The sequence below is a fragment of the Myxine glutinosa genome, chromosome 3 (genome assembly GCF_964187855.1).
Source record: "Myxine glutinosa chromosome 3, kmMyxGlut1.1, whole genome shotgun sequence".
NCBI lineage: Eukaryota > Metazoa > Chordata > Myxini > Myxiniformes > Myxinidae > Myxine > Myxine glutinosa.
In genome coordinates this window covers 21,782,176-21,808,352 of record NC_136263.1, presented here as the reverse complement: position 1 = coordinate 21,808,352, position 26,177 = coordinate 21,782,176, and the positions used below count along the sequence as shown (strand labels likewise).

The 26,177-nt window shown below is 33.4% G+C and overlaps 2 protein-coding genes across 4 annotated transcripts in view; both read left to right on the top strand.

The window, feature by feature from the left end:
* The window catches only part of OAT (ornithine aminotransferase), a 121,445-nt gene that overhangs the window by 55,993 nt on the left and 39,275 nt on the right, over nt 1-26,177 (top strand). The gene's annotated exons all lie outside the window — the stretch shown is intronic.
* The window catches only part of LOC144891190 (uncharacterized), a 29,176-nt gene continuing 17,750 nt past the window's right edge, over nt 14,752-26,177 (top strand). The window contains exons 1-3 of the mRNA XM_078773552.1: nt 14,752-18,867; nt 23,148-23,182; nt 23,216-24,085. Of these exons, the coding sequence (XP_078629678.1) occupies nt 15,366-18,867; nt 23,148-23,182; nt 23,216-24,085 (4,407 nt within the window). The 5' untranslated portion in view covers nt 14,752-15,365. The remainder of the gene's footprint in view (nt 18,868-23,147; nt 23,183-23,215; nt 24,086-26,177) is intronic.

Genomic DNA, 26,177 nt, shown 5'->3' with positions numbered 1-26,177 from the left:
TATTGAGCGTCGAGGGAGTTGAAAATATGATTGACTAAGATATATACAATTACAAGAAGAATGTCTCCCTCTTGTATAGTAGCTATCCATTACTGTTTGGTTTCTCTCATTAACACAATCATCAAAGATGACGAGGTTCTTTTTTGATTTATCTAAATCTTGAGGTGAAGGTATATCATCCGTATTATCACTGAGAATACAAGTTATGGGTTTTGATTTTGATTTCTGTGTATCACAAAATAATTGTATTATATCTTCAATATTATAATCATTTAGTTTGTTTTGAAGTTTAAATAAACCGATAATGTCTTCCTTTTTAAGACCTGCATTAAAACCCTGTGAGAGTAGTTGATACTCGGGTTGAAAACTAGACTTTGTAAAAATTATTAAATTATCATAATCTAAAAAATTAGGACCAAGGAGCATCTTTAAAAGTAAACAGGTTTTTCCACATCCACTTGAACCAACTATTAGACATCTCAATGAATTTGGAATGTTTTTATGGTTATTAAATTTTATCTTATTTTCCCAAACGGGTAAAAAAATCATTCATTTATATATTTGGAAAACAAGTCATCTAACTTTTTTTGAGCTATTTTAGAAACTCTATATTTTATCCTGAGTTCGGGTTTAATTTCAAAATAATTCATTATTTTATTTATATAGTATCTTGTATTAACATTTCCATTAAAATTATTTTGAATAATAAATATCATTAAACCCTTATACATTTCCTCAATACAAATAGTCTCTTCCCTTGAAAGAAATGGTGTATTATCATCACAATACTTAACATTCATCTCTCTTATTAATCTTGTAAAGTAATTCATTTTTGGTTCTAATTTAAAAGAGTTATATATTTTTTTATATTTTTTATTATCATTAATTAAAATTAAATCACAGAAAATACATTGTTTATATGAACCCTCATTATTAAGCCCTATTCTATCACAAGCCGGACAATTCTCTAATTTATCATATGGAGAGTCTGGAAATTCTAAATATCCTTCAGAACTTATCATATTTATATGGTAAATTTTTACTTAAACTAAACGCATGTTTATTCATTAATAAATACAATGTTTCAAAGCACAAAAGACAAATTTCAATCAATCTCTACTTCGGTGAAAGATATAGAAAAATATGTCAAAGATGTTAAATTGAACAAAGATAAATATGGAAATTTTTGGGTAAAACCAGTTATGGAAAATAACATGAGCCCCTCTATTTCATTTAAAGGAAGAGCTCTAACTATACCTGGAAAGACATCCATTAAAGTAAATCTAACAAAAGTTTCTCCTCTACTCCTGGCAATTTATTCAAAGCTTGAAAAAGTGATTGACCACGATACTTTGAAAAAGAATGATAAGACCATCAACAATACTCGTGGAGAAATTTGTATTTACTTTAATAATCCAAAGGGTGTAGATCTAAGTAAAAGAATGATGTTAATATTTCTGGTGAAATGTCATTTCGTTCTATGATAGTTAGAGATTATTTAAAGATAACTTTTGATATTAAAAATGTAGAGATTGAATCCGTTAATGAAAGAAAGTATATTGGTATAGATGGAAAGGTTTTTTCTGCTAATTAAATGAGTCATTACAGCAGTGAAGATTTTACTATTAGTAGTGTAATAATGTTGCTTCTGGGACACCTCCGTTTAACATGGGAAATCCCTATCTAATGTCATTTACCCCCTTGTCTTTTTCAAAAATCATAAACACCTCTATTTCTCCCACCCTCATCTTTATGAACCTTTTGTCTGTAGTACCTATCCTTAATGTTGTTCATTAGACCACTCAAACACTACAAATATTTGTTTTCTCTTATAGACCTATCATCCTTCTTCTACATATCATCTGGCAGATTAATCTTTGACCCACTCAAACATTGACCCATTCACTTCCATATTAATTCTTTCCCTCCCTCATTGCCCCTAAACACCTCTATTTCTCTCACCCTGTTCTTTACGAACCTTCTAACCTTTTGACATGTTATCCTTATTCATTAGACCACTTAAACACCTGTGATCCTTCTGACCTTATGAACCTTTTAACCTTTTACTCTTAATATCATCTGGTGAATATAACCCACTCAAACAACGACCCTACAAATATTTGTTTATGCGTGGGAAATAATTTAATTCTCCTACAACTCTCTTCACCATCTAATATATTAACAAAAAATATGTTTGAGTTTGGTTCTTTATTAAGATATTTTAACTGAGCTAAGATAAAATGGTAAACCTCCCTCAATGTTCTTGCTTGAGCGCCTCCAGTGCCACATACCATTTTTTGGTAAGCTCCGCCCACTTTTTGGTAAACCACGCCCATTTTTACTAAGACCCGCCCACTTTTTGTTAAGCCACGCCCACTTTTTACTAAGCCCCGCCCACTTTTGCTAAGCTCCTCCCACTTTTGCTAAGTCCCACCCACTTTATAAACTCTTCAGCATTGTATCATTTCCAGGTAATACATTACATCATTTTCAGGGAATTTCCATCACATCATTTCCAGTTAAGACACGCCCAGGGAATTTCCACAGGAAGACACACCCAGTCCTTATAAAAGGCACCGACCACACAGGCTTTTTCAAACACGCTTTCTGCTTCACTTGAGAATGGACTACTATGCCGAAATGGAATGGGATAACTTTGCTATTCCATGGAGTCCTACTACCTGTGTAGAACTCAACCTTCAGATTGATGAACTGGACTCGAACCTCTTATCAATGGAGGTAAGTTTGTTTATTTATTTATTTATTTATTTTTTTTTTTTTTTTTTTTTTTTTTTTAAGATGAGACTCGTGTAAGAGTTAACAAAGTTTATTTTAATATTCATAGAGCTTGATTTATACAAATAAAAAATATTGTATTAAATTAATACATTGTTATTTTCTTTCACAGGAAATTGTATCTGAGATACGAAATGAAAATTCTGCTTTTAACACAACTTGGGATGAAGTTATTTTTTTGTTTGAAGACATTTTGAACAACCAAGACCCCCAGAACGAGTTCTACCTTGATGACCCAGCCAAAGAGTTATACCTTGGAGATCCACAAAATCCTGAAAAAGAGTTTTACCATGATGATACTTGTTGTGAGTTATCAAAACAAAACCCACTGAACAAGTTCTACCTTGATGAGCCAGAATACAAGTCATACATTGGAGACCCACAAATTTCTGAAAATTGGGAAAGGAGAGTTCTCCCTGATGGTCCGCAGTTATACTATGTGAGACACATCATAGAAACCCTAAAAAATTGGGCAAGGAGAGTTCTCCCTGATGGTCCGCAGTTATACTATGTGAGACACATCATAGAAACCCTAAAAAATTGGGCAAGGAGAGTTCTCCCTGATGGTCCGCAGTTATACTATGTGAGACACATCATAGAAACCCTAAAAAATTGGGCAAGGAGAGTTCTCCCTGATGGTCCGCAGTTATACTATGTGAGACACATCATAGAAACCCTAAAAAATTGTGAAATGGGAATTCTCCCTGATGGTCCGCAGTTATACTATGTGAGACACATCATAGAAACCCTAAAAAATTGGGAAAGGGAAGTTTTCCCTGATGGTCCGCAGTTATACTATGTGAGACTTATCACGGAAACCCCCAATATTTCTGAAAATTGTGGTTTTACCTTGGGGACTTGGAAAGATGGTTATATTTTTGGAGACTCGGAATGGGGGTTTTGTTTTGATGACTCGGAATGTGATACCTATCTTGGAGGCTCAACAGGAATGTGGTTATACCTTGGGAACTTGGAAAGTTGGTTTTATTTTGGAGACTCTACCTGTGGGGTTCCTCTTGGAGACTCTTTGGATTCTAAAGCAATGAACAATGTTCTTTATTTAATGACGCTTGATTTAAGCAATATCAAGAAAGTTCGAGGAAGAAAATGCTGGAAAATTCTTTCTTCCCATTTCTACTTCTTCAAACTTAAAAGCCTTGAAAGACAGAATTGGAGGAAGAGGAAAAAAAAAAAAAGAAATACGTATTTAAAAAAGAAGAAAAGAAAGATTATGTTAGGGTTTGGGTGGGATTTTGAATGTGAGGGTTAGGGATGGGGTTGGGTTAGGGTTGGGATTTTGAATGTGAGGGTTAGGGTTGGGGTTGGGTTAGGGATGGGGTTGGGTTAGGGATGGGGTTGGGTTAGCGATGGGTTGGGTTAGGGTTGGGATTTTGAATGTGAGGGTTAGGGTTGGGGTTGGGTTAGGGATGGGATTGGGTTAGGGTTGGGATTTTGAATGTGAGGGTTAGGGATGGGTTGGGTTAGGGATGGGGTTGGGTTAGGGATGGGGTTGGGTTAGGGTTGGGGTTGGGTTAGGGATGGGGTTGGGTTAGGGATGGGGTTGGGTTAGGGATGGGGTTGGGTTAGGGATGGGGTTGGGTTAGGGATGGGTTGGGTTGGGGATGGGTTTGGGATGGGGTTGGTTTAGGGCTTGGGTTGGGTTAGGGTTTGTATATTATTATGACTCACTCGCACATACACACACACACAAAAGTTAAGCCCCAACTAAAAAGTTGTGGGATTCTGTGTTTGGGGTTCACAGATTTAAAAACGTATCCCCATTATACACACACAAAAGTTAAGCCCCAACTAAAAAGTTGTGGGATTCTGTGTTTGGGGTTCACAGATTTAAAAACGTATCCCCATTATACACACACAAAAGTTAAGCCCCAACTAAAAAGTTGTGGGATTCTGTGTTTGGGGTTCACAGATTTAAAAACGTATCCCCATTATACACACACAAAAGTTAAGCCCCAACTAAAAAGTTGTGGGATTCTGTGTTTGGGGTTCACAGATTTAAAAACGTATCCCCATTACATTTTATTTATTTATTTATTATTTTCAAGGGTATTATCTGCTTACTTGTGTTTTTTGTAATTCTTGTGAGTAAAATGAACCCAAGATTTCTTCTCCATTTAAATCATATAATTTGTAGGTCCAAGGGACTGTATCCATTACATCAATGATTTTAAATAATTCACGAGTCCATTTTTGTGTATAACCTTTCTCAAAATGACTTTTCCATTTGTATATTCTTACAATATCACCAACTTTAAACTTGGGCTTTCTCAAATTAATCTCCTTTTCATATTCTAATTTTGTAAATGTTTCTGATGGTTTTGATTGTGTTGATGAATGAACTGTATTATTGTAATTATCTACAATATCCTGAATTAAATACACCCATTTTTGAGAACCGAGTTGTGTGAATTTTTTATATAATTTCTCTTTTAAAGTACGATTAAAACGCTCAATAACAACTGCCTTTCCTTCATTAAAGGTGCTGTATAATTTAATACCCTTCCCCTTAAGAAATTTCATGAATATTTTGTTATAGAACTCTGTTCCCTCATCAGTCCATAACTTCTTTGGTTTCCTTTTATCCCGATCAAATATTAGCTTAAAGGCTAACATTAAAGTATCACCCCTTTTATTTTTTAAAGGGACAACCCAGGCAAATCTACTCCTCAAATCAATAACGGTTAAAGCATACCTGTATCCCCTGTCATTATTCAATTCAATTAAATCAGCGGACCATATGTGGTCAGTGTATTTAGAATAAACCTTCCTTCTTTTAAACTTTGTGATTATAGGTTTGTGTAATTCTTCAGCCAAAAGCTCCTCAGTCTTGATGACATCATTAGAGCCTAATAGTTTTTTGAGGAATAACCAAGACCAAGTTTCAATTTAGCATTTATCAAATTTCTCACAATAAACCTATCAACTTTCTCTCTCAACGTTGGATTTTGTATCAAAGACAAATTATACAACATTTCGCTGTCGGCTTTATGTTTTTCAGTCAACGTAGTGGTTTTCCCATAAGCAATATCATGCTTCATACACACTTCGTCAACCCTATTTGTAGGTTTAGACCAAGGTTTAGGATTGTCAGCCTCATCTAATCTTTTATCCAAGTTTGTTCCTGGACCACAGAAAGAATACCCTGGAAGGTGTAATTCCCCTGGAATTCCAGTTGTTGTAAATTTACTTCCTGACAGAAACTTTTGTATGTCTCCTCCTCTTTTAGGAGAGATGAATTGGCACTTTTTAGAGCCACATACTTGACATATTCCTTTTTGATAAACTCTATTATTTTTAGCTTTAACATAAGAGATATTTTTAGATTTAGTTTTCTTTTTACATTTGAGACAATAACTCATATTTATTTATCAGAAAAATTCCGACAGAGTATCAAAACCTTTTTGGTTTTCAACATATACATTTCAATCTTTATTTTTAAAACATAAAGAATCCTAAGGAATGCCTTCACTCTCTCCTCCATTTATTTACAAATAAAAACTAACTAAAGTCAATGACACCAACATCATCAATCACATAATCTTTTCCTTCTTCTTCTTCTTCTTCTTCACCACTTTCTCGTTTAAATCTCCTCCCTGAAATTGAAGACATTGACGTTCTTATTTTTGAAACCACTATCTTCATAAGAGTTGTTAATTCTTTAATTTCCTCTTCGGTGCGTTGAGATTGATTTATTTGCTTTAATACACTCAATCTTTTATGAATCTCACTGATTTCCATCTTTTTATATTTTTCCTCCCTCTCTCTTTGCTCCCTCTCCTCCTCCTCCATTTTCTCCCTCTCCTCCTTCTCCTTTTTCTCCCTTTTCTCCCTTTCCTCCTTCTCCTTTTTCTCCCTCTCCTCCTTCTCCTCCTTTTTCTCCCTCTCCTCCTTCTCCTCCCTCTCCCTTTCCTCCTTCTCCTTTTTCTCTCTTTCCTCCTTCTCTTCTTCAACTCCTTCCTCATCCCTTGCTACCCTTGAGTTTGAACCCCAAAGAATATTATACATATACTCATCTGGATTTTGAGATATTCTTGTATCTATAATTATTTTTCTCATAATAGGATACCAATAAGATTTGTTGACGATTTCTAAAAGAGTTTTATATTTCATAACTTTGAGAAGTTCATTTTTATTTAATATTTTAAACAAGTCTCTATTTGTGGGTTTAACAATATCAGTATAAGGCCAGTTTTTTATGACAAAATTCCCATGTATATGCTCCAAATCATAAGGTATGTAATACCGAGCACCCTTTTCTTGTAGGTATCCTTGAATACAAAAATTATAATTCTCTTGTAGTCTTCTTCCTGCCATTTATGTATCAGAAATATATGTGAGATTAATATTATGACAGGTAATACCACCCCATCTTCCCACTACCAAATCGGTTTGTATTCCTCGGCTTTCTATCCTTATCTCATTACCTTCCTTCTTTGTCATGCGAACCATCGCTATACTATCATATATTTTTATTTTCTTAAAATCACGTATTTGTTGTTTACTAATTGTACTTCCACATAAATCCTTATCTTCACCAAGTGGATAATATTCTTCTTTACGAGACTGATTTAAATCATGTAGGTCTTCTATGTTTATTGAAAAAGACCAATTATACCCTAAATCAGGCATATCATACCCCCATTTATTAATTCGCATATTAACTAAATGTCCTTCTTTATAAAATTTAATTGTAAGCAGGTAGTTAAATTCAATGAGGAAAGGTGTATGGTCAGTATAACCAGGTGTTGTGGTTGTAAATTTTACTTGTTTCACAAAACGTGCTGTTTTCTTTAAAAATATATATTGTGATAAATCACTTAATCTAATCAAGTCATTCGCATCTGTAGGGTTTGGATAATTGATTAATTTATAAGTATTCTTCATATTAATATTTTTACTTACACTATATTTTTGTCGTTCAGCCTGTGCCTTTGTATAATAATTTGATAAATCAATATCCTGAGAGGATTTTCCAAAGATAGAACCATCTTTTCCAACATAGGTCATTTATATTAGATAAAAAATGATATCATAAAAATTTTCATTATTGTTGAGTTGAAATAATACATATAAACATAATTGGCCACAACATTTAGAATTAATTTCTTGAACTTGGAATGTTTGATAAACACCATTCTGTAAGAATTGTATTACTTCAACAGGTGGTGGCATACCATAACTATCAAAATAATATTTATCCTGACTATTATGAATACAAACCCAATGAGAACCATTCTGTGTGTCTAAATTCATAATAATATTCTTTGTATTCTTATTTATATGTATTAATTCATCTCTCATACAAATAACCACATTATCAATTTTTAGTGTTTTACAATACTTAGCTAGTTCTATATTTGACGTTGTATTCTTTCCAAATTGTTTAAACCATTTATCCATTTATTTATGAGAAAGATACAATCCATTACCCCGTTTAGTTAGTTTAACACCCGCTTGAGCGATAGAGGAAAGCATATCTCCAACCAACAATCTAGCTTTATCAGGTAGACTTTCAAGTTTTTGAGCAAAATCTACAATTACACCACTTCCACCAATTTGTTTCTCCAACTCCTTGTTATGTCTTTCCAATTCTTTTTGAGCTTTTAGTTGTGCCTTCCTTTCGTTAGCAGTTTTTACCGCTGCTGAAATACCACCAGTCAATGCTCCCGCCGCACTTAAACCAGCAAATAAAGGAATTAGAAACGGGAGAAATCCTCCTCTTGACTCGTCTATTGAATATTTCTTTAACATAGGTTTCGTCATTTTAATTTTAAGTGATCCAACATCATTTAGTGTTTTTACTTGTGTGTGTGTGAGTAAAACATCAATTCTTACAGCTCCTTTTCTTTGAATTGTATTAACATTAATAATACAAGGCTTTTGATTTTGAATACAAGATGTTAATTTATTAAGATTGATTTGATTAACATATACCCCTACCATTTATTTATGAGAAAAAACCTATGTGATATTAATCATAACACCATTATCTGTATTAATCTGTAATTCTGTTTCCTCCAAAAGCAAACAATAAGCATCAACTTCTTCATTCTCCCCTCTTTCAATGTATAGAGAAGTATCCACTCGATTAGACTTTATAGTTTCCTTTTGAGAACTCAGGTCAATTGCGTAGATTGTATATAAACCTTTAAATGCAACCATATCCAAAATAGGATCATTATTACCATTACTTTCACACACTTTTTGGTAGGACTTGTAGGCTTCCGCATAATCATTTTTTTCCCAATCAATTTCCAATCTATCTCGCGGATAAAATGTGCCATCAAGAGAAACCCGAAGTTGTTTCACCTTAGCATTATCACTCAGCGCATTATTCTTATTAGTACCGTCCTCTCCATCTGGTTTTTTAAAAATGAGCCAGAGGTATCGTGGCTTTCCTTGAAGAACACCTAAATTCCAAGTGTAGGTAGTGTGTTCCAGTTTAACGTGTTGACATCTTCTTTTAAGGTATGATACATTTAGCGGTTTCTTTGAGTTAAGTCTTCTATTTAACATCTCTTCCGTTTTAAGATTAGGAGTATATTCACTGATATACCAACACAAATCATTAATAACAAATTTATTATTTTCTCCAAAAGCATTTTCAGCCCCAAAAAGCAATCTATTTACATTATCATTCCTTTGTAGTTGAAATCTAATTTTAAGCCCATACAAAACTTTATCATAATCACAAAATCCAAATATACCTTTCAGAGGTACTGCTACGGTAAAACTATTCTCAGCTTTTGCGTCATCATTATATACACAAAGAATTAAGTTAAGCACCCCTACACAAAGAATTAAGTTAAGCACCCCCTAATCCTGTCCTGAACCTGAACCCCCTCGAGCACGTTTGGGACATGTTGGGACGACAAATTGCGAAGATGGTCCCTCCAATAGCCAATCTGGATGAATTGGAACGTGCATTACATCGGGAATGGAACAACCTGCCACAGCAACGCATACGACGGCTTACAGGGTCTATGAGACGTAGGGTTGAGTCAGTGATCCGATCACGTGGGTCCTACACACGTTATTGACGCAAAGATCGCTAGAGGTCTTCTCAGAACAATGACTGTACGTTAGAAAACATAAACGTCATCCACACTGTCCGTGATGGACCTATAGCTCCATACTTAAATTGAGGTGAAAATATGCCTAAAATTCCCAAAAAATTTCACCTTAAATTATTCAGAATAAAATATTGAAAACGGCATGATTGTTATGTTTTTATGTGACCATAATATCACTTCTCCAGAAAATATAGCAATATCATGGGTATATTACACTGTTTTGACGACAACAAACTTGTAATGTGCGAGGTTGTAAAAAAACGGGGGGGGGGGTGCTTAACTTAATTCTTTGTGTATACATTGACTTCCTTTGACTATAACCAGGGTCTGCGTTTGTACCCGTTGACATATCAGGAATAAAACCCTCAACAGCTCCCTTACCCATTCTATCACTAAACGAATATAGTGTAAATTTCATCATTTCAGATGTAGCAGAGACATAATCAACCGCTTCAACCTCTTGTGTTCCAATATACAGGCGGACACTGTCAAACATTTTCCAGAAGAAATCATTTACGAGTGTAGCATTAGTATTATTCGCAGCCTTAGTGAATTTAAATTTACACAGCAAGAAACTATCAGCTATATTCAAGTAAGTTTGTTGATTATTTATTTCAAAACTTTTTGTTCCGTTTGAATTCCAGTCTGTTCCTGTTATAGCATTTACCTTAAAATAGTCTTCCTTTTTAGTGGAGTTTGAAATGATAATCGTATCATCCAAATCATAGATACTATCAATCGCTTCCATACTTGTATTTATATAGCATTAAAATTGTTGAAACCCTGACCCAAGTATTTTAATGATTTTTTGTCGTTCTTGTGAAGATAGTTGAGTTTTACCTTTTTTAATTTCTTTGATTGCTTGTAATTTATGGGACTCCTTTTGAGCATCTTTTATACTCTTTATAGCACCCGCAACGGAGCCCACGGCAGAAGCAGTTGAACCAATTAGGTCTTTATGTTTAAGGATGGTTGAACCAATACCCATTAGAGTATCAATTATCCCATCTCCTTTATTTCGAAATTGATGACCTACACCTCGTTGTCTCTTAGGTTTATAGTATCCTCTACCCACATACCTTGTATAGTCTGGTGAAAGGAACATGCCCTCCCCTGTAATTATTTTATATTTTCCCAACTCGTGTTTTCTCACAATAACCATTATTTATTTATTGAAAAACTTCACGTAGGTGAATTCTGATGGATATAATTTCATCATTAAAGGATATCATACGATTATCTTGGTCGGTTATCCTAAAATTTACTCTGTATATGGTTTTTCCTGACACAGGTAAATAGACAAGATTTTTTGGTTCCATATTAAATTTATAACCAATCGGGGTTGAGTATGCACTGAATGAAAATATTGTATTTGTTCTTATTCCATCGTTATAAGCACCATCAATCAAATCACAATGAATTAATACTGAATTTATACCGGAGGATATTTGGATAACATTATCACTGTAAAACGTCCCGTTATTTTCAATCTTTTTTGAAGAGAAACCCAATAGCTCTCTAAACGAATTTTCAATCGTGAAATCAACTTTATAATTATTTTTAAGTTTAATAGTTGATTTTGAAGTGTGTTTTTGAATATCTATTACAATATTTTTTGGTTCATCACCTTTTTCTTTCATAAGGTGAGAGACTTCTGAAGATATTTGAGAAATCTCGTAAGCTCCAGGTGAAACGGTTATAGTTTTATATCCACTTCCTGGATTATAACTAAACTTGTTGTTTTTCTCTGTGATATTAAAAAGGGTATTGTAAGTTTCCATTGACAACAAAGATGCCTCATATGAGGTAAGGGGGTCAAGTTGTAGTGGGTAAGGGAATGAAGCTGTGTAATCGCTCGTTGTGAAATTAAAACTAAGAATTGTGCTTCTCATCTTATTTAATATCTAATAAAATATCTTTGTATTGACATTTATTAATTATTTTCATGTTCATCAACTGATCTAAAATGGCTGAGGATTCATTAAAACAATTGTTGTTTCCAGCCTTCTTACTACCTAACAACAATAATAGCCTATTAACTAATTGTGATGGGTCATTTGGAAGAAAACTAACACCCGAACCAAGCTTACTTAAAGCATCAATAATATGTTTCTCCTTCTCATTCTTCTTACTTTTACCAGCAACAGAAACTCCATAATCAAGTGCATTTAGCAACTCAATATATACCCTATCTTCCTCTCTTTCCATATCAAGTGGTTCCTCAAAATATTTTGAACCGCTGAATCCGGGGTTTGTTAGAAGAAACATTAATCTTGGAGTTAATTTAACATTTGGTTGAGTAGAACTCAAGAACATCAATTCATCATTAAATATCAATACCTTTTCTTCCACAAGATGAAACACTGCTGGTTCTTCTGTTGGAATGAGACCTGCTCTGGTTTTTGAACCCGCCGAATATTCATTGTTTTGAAGAGCTTCCACAACATAATTAGGGGGTTGATTTACCTCCTCAAGTTTCCGAAATAATCCCTCGTCATCATATTCTAATTCACCAAGTTCTTGTTTTGTTATCTGACTAAAATCTTTGAGCATTTGAAGTTTTTTCGGAGTAAATTCTACCGTGGGAACTGTAGGTGAGTGTTGAGTTTTCAAAAGTGGTTTAAAGAATTTCTCTTGTTTTCTTTCAAAGGCTTCTTCACCAGTTAGTTTCTGTCTCCGTTTCTTCTTTATCTCTTCCTGTTGTTTAACAACTTTTGAAACTAATTGTTGATGTTCCTTAAACTTTCTTTCTCTTTCTTCGGTATTCATTTTCTGTATTTATTTATTGAAAAATATCATTTAGTATCTCATCTTGTTTCACAACAATATATTTATATTTTCCAATCGTGTGTTTCATATAATTTTCAAATTCTTTTTTACTACATAACGTAGAGCAATTATCTCTCCAAAAATTATTTACATCTATTGAATTTAACTTAAATAAAATAAAAGTATTGGCATTGTTTCTTATTGAGCGTCGAGGGAGTTGAAAATATGATTGACTAAGATATATACAATTACAAGAAGAATGTCTCCCTCTTGTATAGTAGCTATCCATTACTGTTTGGTTTCTCTCATTAACACAATCATCAAAGATGACGAGGTTCTTTTTTGATTTATCTAAATCTTGAGGTGAAGGTATATCATCCGTATTATCACTGAGAATACAAGTTATGGGTTTCGATTTTGATTTCTGTGTATCACAAAATAATTGTATTATATCTTCAATATTATAATCATTCAGTTTGTTTTGAAGTTTAAATAAACCGATAATGTCTTCCTTTTTAAGACCTGCATTAAAACCCTGTGAGAGTAGTTGATACTCGGGTTGAAAACTTGACTTTGTAAAAATTATTAAATTATCATAATCTAAAAAATTAGGACCAAGGAGCATCTTTAAAAGTAAACAGGTTTTCCCACATCCGCTTGAACCAACTATTAGACATCTCAATGAATTTGGAATGTTTTTATGGTTATTAAATTTTATCTTATTTTCCCAAACGGGTAAAAAATCATTCATTTATATATTTGGAAAACAAGTCATCCAACTTTTTTTGAGCTATTTTAGAAACTCTATATTTTATCCTGAGTTCTGGTTTAATTTCAAAATAATTCATTATTTTATTTATGTAGTATCTTGTATTAACATTTCCATTAAAATTATTTTGAATAATAAATATCATTAAACCCTTATACATTTCCTCAATACAAAGAGTCTCTTTCCTTGTAAGAAATGGTGTATTATCACCATAATGCTTAACATTCATCTCTCTTATTAATCTTGTAAAGTAATTCATTTTTGGTTCTAATTTAAAAGAGTTATATGTTTTTTTATATTTCTTATTATCATTAATTAGAATATAATCACAGAATAAACATTGTTTATATGAATCCTCATCATTAAGCCCCACTCTATCACAAGCCGCACAATTCTCTAATTTATCATATGGAGAGTCTGGAAATTCTAAATATCCTTCAGAACTTATCATATTTATGTGGTAAATTTTTACTTAAACTAAACGCAAGTTTATTCATTAATAAATACAATGTTTCAAAGCACAAAAGACAAATTTCAATCAATCTCTACTTCGGTGGAAGATATAGAAAAATATGTCAAAGATGTTAAATTGAACAAAGATAAATATGGAAATTTTTGGGTAAAACCAGTTATGGAAAATAACATGAGCCCCTCTATTTCATTTAAAGGAAGAGCTCTAACTATACCTGGAAAGACATCCATTAAAGTAAATCTAACAAAAGTTTCTCCTCTACTCCTGGCAATTTATTCAAAGCTTGAAAAAGTGATTGACCACGATACTTTGAAAAAGAATGATAAGACCATTAATAATTCTAGAGGAGACATTTGTATTTTCTTTCATAATCCAAAGGGTGTAGATCTAAGTAAAATGAATGATGTTAATATTTCTGGTGAAATGTCATTTCGTTCTATGATAGTTAGAGATTATTTAAAGATAACTTTTGAAATAAAAATTGTAGAGATTGAATCTGTTAATGAAAGAAAGTATATAGATATTGATGGGAATATTTTTCTTGCTAATTAAATATGAGTCAATACAGCAGTGAAGATTTTACTATTTCATTGAACTCGGACGATAGTGATGATAGTATTTCATTGAACTTGGATGATGGTGATGATAGTATTTCATTGAACACAGATGATAGTTATGATACTAATAGTTTGTGCTCAAATGATAGTTATGAGAGTAGCTTTATTGATGACTCTGAGTATGATTCTGAGTATTCATGTGATAGTTATGACTTAGATGATTCTGAGTGAAAAAGTGTTTTAGTTTAAGCACAGTGATATATACACAAAGAATTAAGTTAAGCACCCCTACACAACGAATTAAGGTAAGCACCCCCTAATATATATTCTTTGTGTATATGTATACATTGGCATATATTCTAAGGTATGTGAGATCAAATAATGATTGGTATGACATTAGCAATTATCCATTGATGAAATTGAGTGATCAAAGTGAAAAAATGTGATTGGTTGAGTCAGTGATCCGATCACGTGGGTCCTACACACGTTATTGACGCAAAGATCGCTAGAGGTCTTCTCAGAACAATGACTGTACGTTAGAAAACATAAACGTCATCCACACTGTCCGTGATGGACCTATAGCTCCATACTTAAATTGAGGTGAAAATATGCCTAAAATTCCCAAAAATTTTCACCTTAAATTATTCAGAATAAAATATTGAAAACGGCATGATTGTTATGTTTTTATGTGACCATAATATCACTTCTCCAGAAAATATAGCAATATCATGGGTATATTACACTGTTTTGACGACAACAAACTTGTAATGTGCGAGGTTGTAAAAAAACGGGGGGGGTGCTTAACTTAATTCTTTGTGTATATATAAAACGGAGCTGTAAAGCTCAAAAGTGTTTTATTTTAAGCACAGTGATATATATAAAACACCACGTTTTCTCACGCTATAAATATGGTTTATTGTGATACTTGCGAGAAGGAAGTAAAATATTATAAACAACATATTCTCACCGCAAAACATACATACAACATTTTAAACAAACTTTCCCCTCTTCCACCTGAAACAAAACACTGTTCTACATGTAATAAAAATATCCTCAAGAAAGGCTTCAAAATACATCTTAAAACAAATCTACATTTATCAAATTTTATCACAACTAAAAACTCTGATGGAGCATTCAAAGGACATATTAAAATAAGAGTCTTTAACTTCAAACCTCCTGAACCAGAGTCTATAGTTGATGCTGTAGAAATAGTTAAACCTGCTGTTCAAACGTTGATTGAAAAAACACTAAAGGAAATGAAACCACTTAAATTTTATATGGGAGTAAAATTAGAAATGACAAAGGATGAAGGAGTTATAGATGCACCATACATGAGAACTGAGCCACACTTTATATCTTCATATCAAGATTTTAAAACATCAGGAGTCTATGATGAACTTATTAAACAAGAGCAAGATGTGGATAATTCAATCGTAGGAAGTGGATTCAATATAGGAAAAATTATTTACATAGACATTCATATTCTTAAATCAGATCCTCTAAAAGCTTCTTCTTACATTGATTTACCCAGTGTTATCAAAAATAGAAAAGCAGTTATCAATATCAAAAATAAAGACAATAAATGTTTTCTCTGGTCTATTTTAGCACACTTACATCCTCCACATTTTCATGATGAAAGAGTATCTCATTATAAAAAATATGAGAATACATTAAATACGAAAGATCTAAAGTTTCCGATGACTTTAAATGATATTCCTAAATTTGAAAAGATGAATAATTTATCAGTTAATGTTTATGGTCTAACAGAAACAAACAACATTCAGGTTTTAAAGCTTTCTGACAATTGTAAACAAACTCATATTAATCTTCTATATTTTAATTCAGACGAAAATTCACATTATACATACATCAAAGATATTGCTAAATTAATAAAACCACAAGTCTGTAAGAGAACAAATAAAATATATATTTGTTTGCGTTGTCTTAACTTCTTCAATTCACAAGAAAGATTAGATAAACATTCAAATTATTGTGGCGAACATAAATCAACGGTAATCAATATGCCTAAAGAAGGCTCAAAGATCACATTCAAAGATGAAAATAAAAAGATCAAACATCCATTTGTTATATATGCTGATTTTGAAAGTATTTTAGAAAAAATTGATACTGCTTCTCAAGATCCAAAAGAATCATACACAAATAAATATCAAAAACATACTCCTTGTGGTTTTTGTTATTATATCAAATCATCCGTTGGTGATAAATATAACAAGTTAGAGATGTATAGAGGCTCAAATACCCCAGAGGAGTTTGTGAAACGACTAGAAAAAGACTGTGTTCGATTAACCAAGATAATGAGAGAAACCAATAAACCAATGTCCTTAACAAGTAAAGAAAAAAGGGAATTTATAAAAAACAATGTCTGTCATATTTGTGAGGAGAAAATTGGTAAAGGTCTAAAGGTTAGAGACCATTGTCATCTCACTGGTAAATATAGAGGTCCGGCTCATCAAAGTTGTAATATTAATTATCAACTCCCCTCTTTCATTCCTGTCTTTCTTCATAACAACGCTCATTATGATACACATCTATTTATCAAGGAACTCTCAAAGACTTCTGGAAGTATCTCAGCAATTCCAAACACGGATCAGAAATACATTTCATTCACAAAAACAATTCACACATCTCCTATTACTCATATCAGATTTCTTGATACATTTAAATTCATGGCAAGTCCATTGGTTAACTTGGTTCAAAATCTAAAAGAGTTTCCATGTCTTTCAGAGTATTTTTTAGATAAAGATTTTCTAACACAAAAGGGAATTTACCCCTATGACTATATGGACTCATTTGAGAGATTCAATGAAACACAACTTCCTTCAAAAGAAAATTTCTATAACAAATTAAATAATAGTCATATATCTGATAAAGATTATGTACACGCACAAAATGTTTGGGAAAAATATAACATCAAGAATCTTGGCGAGTATCACGATTTGTATCTCAAAACTGATGTGCTTTTATTGGCCGATGTATTTGAAGCCTTTAGATCTGTTTGTCGCACTGGATATGGATTGGATCCTGCTCACTACTACACAGCACCTGGATTGGCCTGGAGTGCGATGTTGAAAATGACAAAACAAGATTTGGATTTGATAACCGATGTTGATATGCTTTTGATGATTGAAAAGGCAAAAAGAGGTGGAATTTCACAAGTCTGCTCGAGTAGATACGCAAAAGCAAATAACAAATATCTTCCAAATTATGATCCAACGAAAGAGAGTTCTTACTTGATGTACTATGACGCGAACAACCTGTATGGCTGGGCAATGTCTCAGGCTCTTCCTTATGGAAAACTTAGATGGGTAAAGGAAAAAGACTACAAAAACGTTTTACAAGATGTATGTATCTCTACACAAAAAGAATTGGATGAAGAAAAAGTTGGTTATTATTTTGAAATTGATTTAAAATATCCAGAGGAACTCCATAACCTACACAAAGATCTCCCATTTGCTTGTGAGAAAGAAAGTCCAAAGAAAGAATGGTTGAGTGATTATCAACGATCGTTTGATATAGGTGAATCAACAGAAAAATTACTTACTACATTATATAACAAGAAAAATTATGTTCTACACCAAAGAAATTTGCGACAATATTTATCAAAAGGTCTAAGAGTAGAGAAGATCCATAGGGTTCTAAAGTTCAATCAAAGTCATTGGTTAAAGGGGTACATTGATTTTAATACACAAAGAAGAACAGAGTCAAAAACAGATTTTGAGAAAGACTTTTATAAATTGATGAATAATGCGGTCTTTGGTAAGACTATGGAGAATGTGAGGAAAAGACAAAATATCAGACTATCAACATCTTGGGAACAAGCATCAAAATTAATTAATAGACCGAGTTTTACTCGAGCTGAGGTCTTTACTGAGAACTTTTGTGCGATCCATTTGATTAAAGAGAGTATTGAAATGAACAAACCTATTTATATTGGAACAACAATTCTTGATTTATCAAAGTCATTAATGTATGATTACTTTTATAATAACTTGAGGAAGAAATATCAAAATGATGTTAATCTACTTTATATGGATACAGATAGTTTTATTTTGAAAATTAATACCAACGATGTTTATTCAGACATGAAAAGAGACATTAATATCTATGACACGAGTAATTACAGTCCAGAGAGTGAGTTGTTCTCTTCTAAAAATAAAAAGGTGATTGGAAAGTTCAAGGATGAATTAGGAGGAAATGTTATGAGTGAATTTGTGGGATTGAGGTCAAAGGCTTATGCTTATAAATACATTGTGAATAACGTTGAAAAGACTGATAAGAAGTTAAAAGGTGTAAAGAAAAATGTTATTAAAGAAACAATAAACTTTAAGGATTATTATAACTGTTTAACAACAAAGAAAGAAGAGTTTAGAAAGATTAATGGAATAAGAAGTTATAAACATCAATTATATTCAGAAGAGATAAATAAGAAAGCATTGGGGGCTTTTGATGATAAGAGGTTTATTTTAGAAAATGGAATTGATAGTCTCCCTTATGGTTATATAAGTATATAAGTGATAAGCTATATATATAAGTGATAAGATATATATAAGTGATAAGATATACATAAGTGATAAGATATATATAAGTGATAAGATATATATAAGTGATAAGTTAAAAAGGGGGGGGGTTGGGGATTTTAACGGGCTACCGCCGCCTTTTTTACTATTATATAAATGATAGAACCAAGTATCAACCAGACTAAAGAGTGGAGGTGTAATCAACCTTGGTATATAAATGGAAAACATAATGAATGTGAAAAATATCAAATAGGTATAATTGAAAAGGCAACTGGTAAAAAAGTTCACAAAACAAATAAGAGAATTAATTTAAATACCGGTGAATTGGGTAAAAAAGATGGAAATATTTTTGAGTGGACGGAAAACTTTGATGGTTGTCAGGAAAATATATACTTTAATTTTAAAATGGTATGTGGCACTGGAGGCGCTCAAGCAAGAACATTGAGGGAGGTTTACCATTTTATCTTAGCTCAGTTAAAATATCTTAATAAAGAACCAAACTCAAACATATTTTTTGTTAATATATTAGATGGTGAAGAGAGTTGTAGGAGAATTAAATTATTTCCCACGCATAAACAAATATTTGTAGGGTCGTTGTTTGAGTGGGTTATATTCACCAGATGATATTAAGAGTAAAAGGTTAAAAGGTTCATAAGGTCAGAAGGATCACAGGTGTTTAAGTGGTCTAATGAATAAGGATAACATGTCAAAAGGTTAGAAGGTTCGTAAAGAACAGGGTGAGAGAAATAGAGGTGTTTAGGGGCAATGAGGGAGGGAAAGAATTAATATGGAAGTGAATGGGTCAATGTTTGAGTGGGTCAAAGATTAATCTGCCAGATGATATGTAGAAGAAGGATGATAGGTCTATAAGAGAAAACAAATATTTGTAGTGTTTGAGTGGTCTAATGAACAACATTAAGGATAGGTACTACAGACAAAAGGTTCATAAAGATGAGGGTGGGAGAAATAGAGGTGTTTATGATTTTTGAAAAAGACAAGGGGGTAAATGACATTAGATAGGGATTTCCCATGTTAAACGGAGGTGTCCCAGAAGCAACATTATTACACTACTACTATTTCATTGAACTCGGACGATAGTGATGATAGTATTTCATTGAACTCAGATGATAGTTATGATGCTAATAGTTTGTGCTCAAATGATAGTTATGAGAGTAGTTTTATTGATGATTCCGATTACTATATAGAGTTTAGTGATGAAGAAATATGAAGTTTCTCACTATATAAATAACATGAAATCTGGTTATTGTTCCGCCTGTGATAAACAGTACAATCGATATGATATTCATATCAGGACCATTAAACATGTTATCAATACATCTGATAAGAGTAAAAATATGATAAGATGTGAACCTTGTAATAAGCTAATTAGAGTACTTGATAAAAGGAAACATAAACAAACAAAGCACCATTTAGATAATGTTCTTAACGGTTATAAAGAAGAAGAGATGAAACATTGTGATCTTTGTGATAAGGATATGAAGAAGACTAGTTATAGATATCACATCCTAACCAAGAATCATATGAATAAGTTGCCCCAAATTTAATTGAGTTTCCTGACTCTTGTTTTCAATTTTTTCATGTTTTATTTTAAGTAAAAGATAACTAGTAAATAGTGAAGTTTTTTACTATATAAATATGACGAATTCTACTTACTGTGAGAGTTGTGAGCAGAACTACAAACATATCAAAAAACATTATAGAACACAAAAACATTTAAAGAGTAAAGATAATAAGTATTGTAAGATTTGTAAGACATGGGTTCTGAGAAGTGGGTATGATCAACACTTAGATACTCAAAAACATTTGAAGAATCTCAAACCAAAGGTCTATTGTGAGCGCTGTCAACACTACATCCTCAAGAAGGATTGGAAGCGTCATGAGAAGACAAAGAAACACCAAGTTCCATATTATGAGATTGAAAATTTAGATGGTGCTTTCAAAGGAAATATTAAAATTAGATTGTTCCGTTTCAAAGATCCAGTCCCCCGTTCTCTGGGAGCTGCTGTTGATCTTACAAAGGAAGGAATAGATGATCAGATTGATAAGACTATATCTGAAATGGGAAGTTGTAAATATTATTTGGGGACTAAATTGGTTCTTCGTAAAAAGGAAGATCCACCATTTAACTTTTACCTACATACAACAACTTACATGGTACTTAATAAAAATGATTATAATAGAAATAAAGAACAGGTCTTTAATGAGCTTAAATATAGTGAATATAATATTGATGATCTTATTGTCGGAAGCGGTCTCACTGTTGAAAAGGTTCTGTTTGTTGATGTTCACATTTTTAAATCTGATCCACTACAAGCAAGATCATATATTCAACTTCCTAAAATCATCAAAGATAAAAATGCTATAGTAAATATTCAGAATACTGATAACAAGTGTTTCTTGTGGTCTGTACTGGCATATCTACATCCAGCAAAAGAACATGCTGAAAGAGTAAGCAATTATATGAAATATGAAAATGAATTGAATATGAAAATTTTGAAATTTCCGATGACTCTTAATAATATTCCAAAGTTTGAAAAGTTAAATAATATTTCTATAAATGTCTATGGGTTGACTGAAAAGAATAAAGTGCAGATTTTACAAATCTCAGATGATGAGAAAGAAAAACATGTTGATCTCTTGTATTTCCGATCTGGTGAAATTGAACATTATGCTTATATCAAGAACTTTTCAAGATTAATTAAATCACAAGTCTATTCTAGAAAATGTAAAGTTTATCCATGTCGTCGGTGTTTGAATACATTTCATTCACAGGAGAGATTGGATACTCATAAACAATATTGTTCAAATGAGAAAGCAACAGTCATTACACTTCCAAAGCCTGGTTCTAAAATTTCATTCAAAGATCAAAATAAAACAATTAAACATCCTTTTGTGATATATGCTGATTTTGAGAGTATCTTGGAAAAAATAGCAACAGCAGCTCCAGATCCAAAAGAATCATACACAAATAAGTATCAAAAACATACTCCTTGCGGATTTTGTCAAATGCCCCAGAGGAGTTTGTGAAACGACTAGAAAAAGACTGTGTTCGATTAACCACGATAATGAGAGAAACCAATAAACCAATGTCCTTAACAAGTAAAGAAAAAAGAGAATTTAGACAGCCAAAGGCTACCTGTCATATTTGTGGGGAGAAAATTGGTGAAAGCCTAAAGGTTAGAGATCATTGTCATCTCACTGGTAAATATAGAGGTCCGGCTCATCAAAGTTGTAATATTAATTATAAACTCCCCTCGTTCATTCCTGTCTTTCTTCATAACAACGCTCATTATGATACACACTTGTTTATTAAAGAGTTGTCAAAGACTCCTGGGAGTATCAGTGCTATTCCAAGTACAGATCAAAAATACATCTCCTTTACAAAAATCATTCCAACAAGACCAACTACAAGAATTCGATTCTTGGATACATATAAATTCATGGCTAGTCCTCTTGCTAACCTAGTTAAAAATTTGAAAAAATTTCCATGCTTGGAGAGTAATTATGAGGATACGGAACTCCTAACACAAAAGGGAATTTACCCGTACGACTATATGGATTCATTTAAAAGATTTGGTGAAAAGAAACTTCCTTCAAAAGAAGATTTTTATAATATTCTAAATAATAGCAATGTTTCAGATGATGATTATGTACATGCTCAAAATGTTTGGAAAAAATATAATATCAATAATATGGGTGATTATCATGATCTCTATCTCAAGACTGATGTCCTTCTTCTAGCAGATGTATTCGAAGCATTTAGATCTGTGTGTCTTTCTGGATATGGCTTGGACCCTGCTCATTATTTCACAGCACTGGGTCTTGCTTGGAGTGCTATGCTAAAAATGACTAAACAAGATTTGGATTTGATAACCGATGTTGATATGCTCCTGATGATAGAGAGAGCAAAGAGAGGGGGAATTTCACAAGTCTGCTCATCAAGATATTCAAAAGCAAATAACAAATATCTTCCAGATTATGATCCAAAGAAAGATAGTTCCTATCTCATGTATTATGACGCCAACAACCTCTATGGGTGGGCAATGTCCCAAGCACAACCTTATGGAGGATTGAAATGGGAGAGTGATCATGAGGGTGTTCTAGAAAAGATTTTGAGTTCAACACAAAAAGAGTTGGATGAAAGGAAAGAAGGGTATTTCCTGGAGGTTGATCTAAAGTATCCAAAATAACTCTTTGAGAAACATAAAGATCTTCCTTTCGGGTGTGAGAAAGAATTAACAAACCCAGAGTGGTTGAGTGAATATCAGAAATCATTTGATAAGGAATCAAGAACAGAAAAACTTTTAACAACATTCTTTGATAAGAAGAACTATGTACTACATCAGAGAAATCTTTTACAATTTGTGAAACATGGTCTAATTGTTGAGAAAGTTCATCGGGTCCTGAAATTCAAACAGAGTTATTGGTTAAAGAAATATATTGATTTTAACACTCGAAAGAGAACGCTTGGAAAGACTGACTTTGAGAAAGATTTTTATAAGTTGATGAATAACGCAGTGTTTGGGAAGACTATGGAAAATGTTAGAAAGAGACAAAATATCAAGTTGACAACTTCCTGGGAACAAACTTCCAAACTAATCAACAGACCGAGCTTTGAGCGTGTTGAAATCTTTACAGAAAACTTTTGTGCTGTTCATATGATGAAAGAAGAAATTGAGATGGATAAACCGATTTATATTGGTACTACTGTTCTCGATCTATCAAAACTACTGATGTATGAATATTATTATGAGAATTTGAAAACAAAGTATGATGATAACGTCATGTTGATGTATATAGATACGGACAGCTTCATTCTGAGTATCAAGACAGATGACGTCTATGATGATATGAAAGCTGATTCTGTAATTTATGATACAAGCAACTATGATGCTACTAGTCAGCTGTTCTCGAATCAAAATAAAAAGGTGATTGGAAAGTTCAAGGATGAGCTTGGTGGAAATATTCTGAGTGAGTTCATAGCATTGAGAGCAAAGGCCTATGCGTATAAATATAGAGTTGGGAATGTGGAGAAGTGTGATCAGAAGCTCAAGGGGATTAAGAAAAATGTAATTAAAGAAAGTATAAATTTTGGTCATTATTATCAATGTTTGATGAGTGGGGGGGAACAATATCGAAAGGTAAAAGGGATTAGGAGTTATAAGCATGAATTATATTCAGAAGAGATAAATAAACTAGCACTAGGAGCATATGATGATAAACGATATATTTTAGAAAATGGAATTGATAGTCTCCCTTATGGTTATATAAGTATATAAGTGATAAGATATATAAGTGATAAGATATATAAGTGATAAGATATAAGTGATAAGATATATAAGTGATAAGATATATATAAGTGATAAGATATATATATATATATATATATATATAAGTGATAAGTTAAAAAGGGGGGTTAGGGATTTTAAGGGCTACCGCCGCCTTTTTTATAAATAAATAAATGATAGAACCAAGTATTAACCAGACTAAAGGGTGGAGGTGTAATCAACCTTGGTATATAAATGGAAAACATAATGAGTGTGAGAAATACCAGATCCGAGAGGTTGAGAGGGTCAGAAGGTCCTCAAGACGGATAAACGTATTCATTTGTTAAGTGGGGTAATGGAGGGCGGGAAGAAAAATATACTAGAGTGGAGTGAGAACTTTGATGGTTATCAACTGGATAATAAATATTATAATTTTAAAATGGTATGTGGATCGGGAGGAGGACAGACCAGGTCCCTCCGTGAAACATATCATTTTATAAACGCACAGAGAAAGGTGCTTAATGTAAAGTTTATCAATATCCTAGATGGGGATGAGTTCCATAAGAGAATGGAGTTGTTTTAAAAATTAGAAAATGAGCAAATATTCATAGGATCAATGAGGAATTTTGAATGTCGCGTGGTCCTTGGAGGTTAAGTAAGGACTCCCCCATTCACTTACATGTAAAAGGAGAAGGGGGTGTCGCGGTAATCGGGGGGAAAATGGGCAGTTTGGGGAAAAGTCTCATCTAAATACATGGGTGTCCTGGAAGCCCCATTATCTCCCTACTACTCCTCCCACCTTCTTCTCCGAGTTAGAGCACATGGCAATGGCGGCGAATGCAGTTGGCAATAGAGGCTTTGAGGGAATGAAAGGGAATCTATCTTATTTCAATTCGGTGCAATGCAGAGTCAATTAATGGGAGACACAGCCTTAAACTAATACACATAATAAGGAAATAACTATTTAGAAGGGTGTATGGTGGTCTACGTGCTTGCGATGGAGTAACTAAGCGGACGACCTTTGACCTTTACACACAAAACGGAGATATTTACAAGGAATCATTACACTTTACAGAGGGTGATATTTACAACAATTCTCAAATCCACAACACTGCACCCTCATCCTCCAGGCACGTGCTCGGGCCTATAAAACTTTAACTTAGTGTGACACGTCGGTGTAGTTCCCTCTACATTTAACCTGACCCTGAGTGCGACAGTTTTAAAACACAACTAAATGTCCCTCTGCAGCATTGCACCCTACCTAACAGATTCACGCCCACAGCTAACCGAATTGCGGAATGGTTTTCAAACTAAACATGAACGGTGGGGAGCATTATTTACAAGTGACGCTACTTGGTCTATTTACAAAACGCAACCCAGGACCTGTGATTGTTCTTTTTTGGGGGGGTGGAGGGGGAGACAGCCTGCGCTGCATCGACGCACCAGCACCAATAATCACCAAAGCACCATAAAGCACCAGTCAGTGCACAGTCACCACAGTTCATAATAAACAACAAAACCCCTGGTGCTGGTCTTCCTCTTTGGCTCCCTCTGCTGGCCATTGTTCTTCCTGATGTTGTCAACTTGTTCATCTTCTTGCTGGCGGCCTATTTAGGCATAATAAAAAGCACAAAACGTGTCCATTTTTATTTATGGCCCACAGGGGCCGACTATGGGTGGTTCACCTGTATGGCATAGGTGCCACGTTACCGAGGTCCGCAAGTAAGATCTTGGGCCATCGTGGCCGGTTCCAGCAGAGGGACCATGCCCCAACCCGTGGGGTCCATGAGTGGTGCTCAGCCACAGACATGTGGTCCATAAGTGGTGCATCGATCGGTACAAGCAGCTGGTTGCGGGGGTTCGGGCACACAATGGCGGACTCCCGCACGCTCCC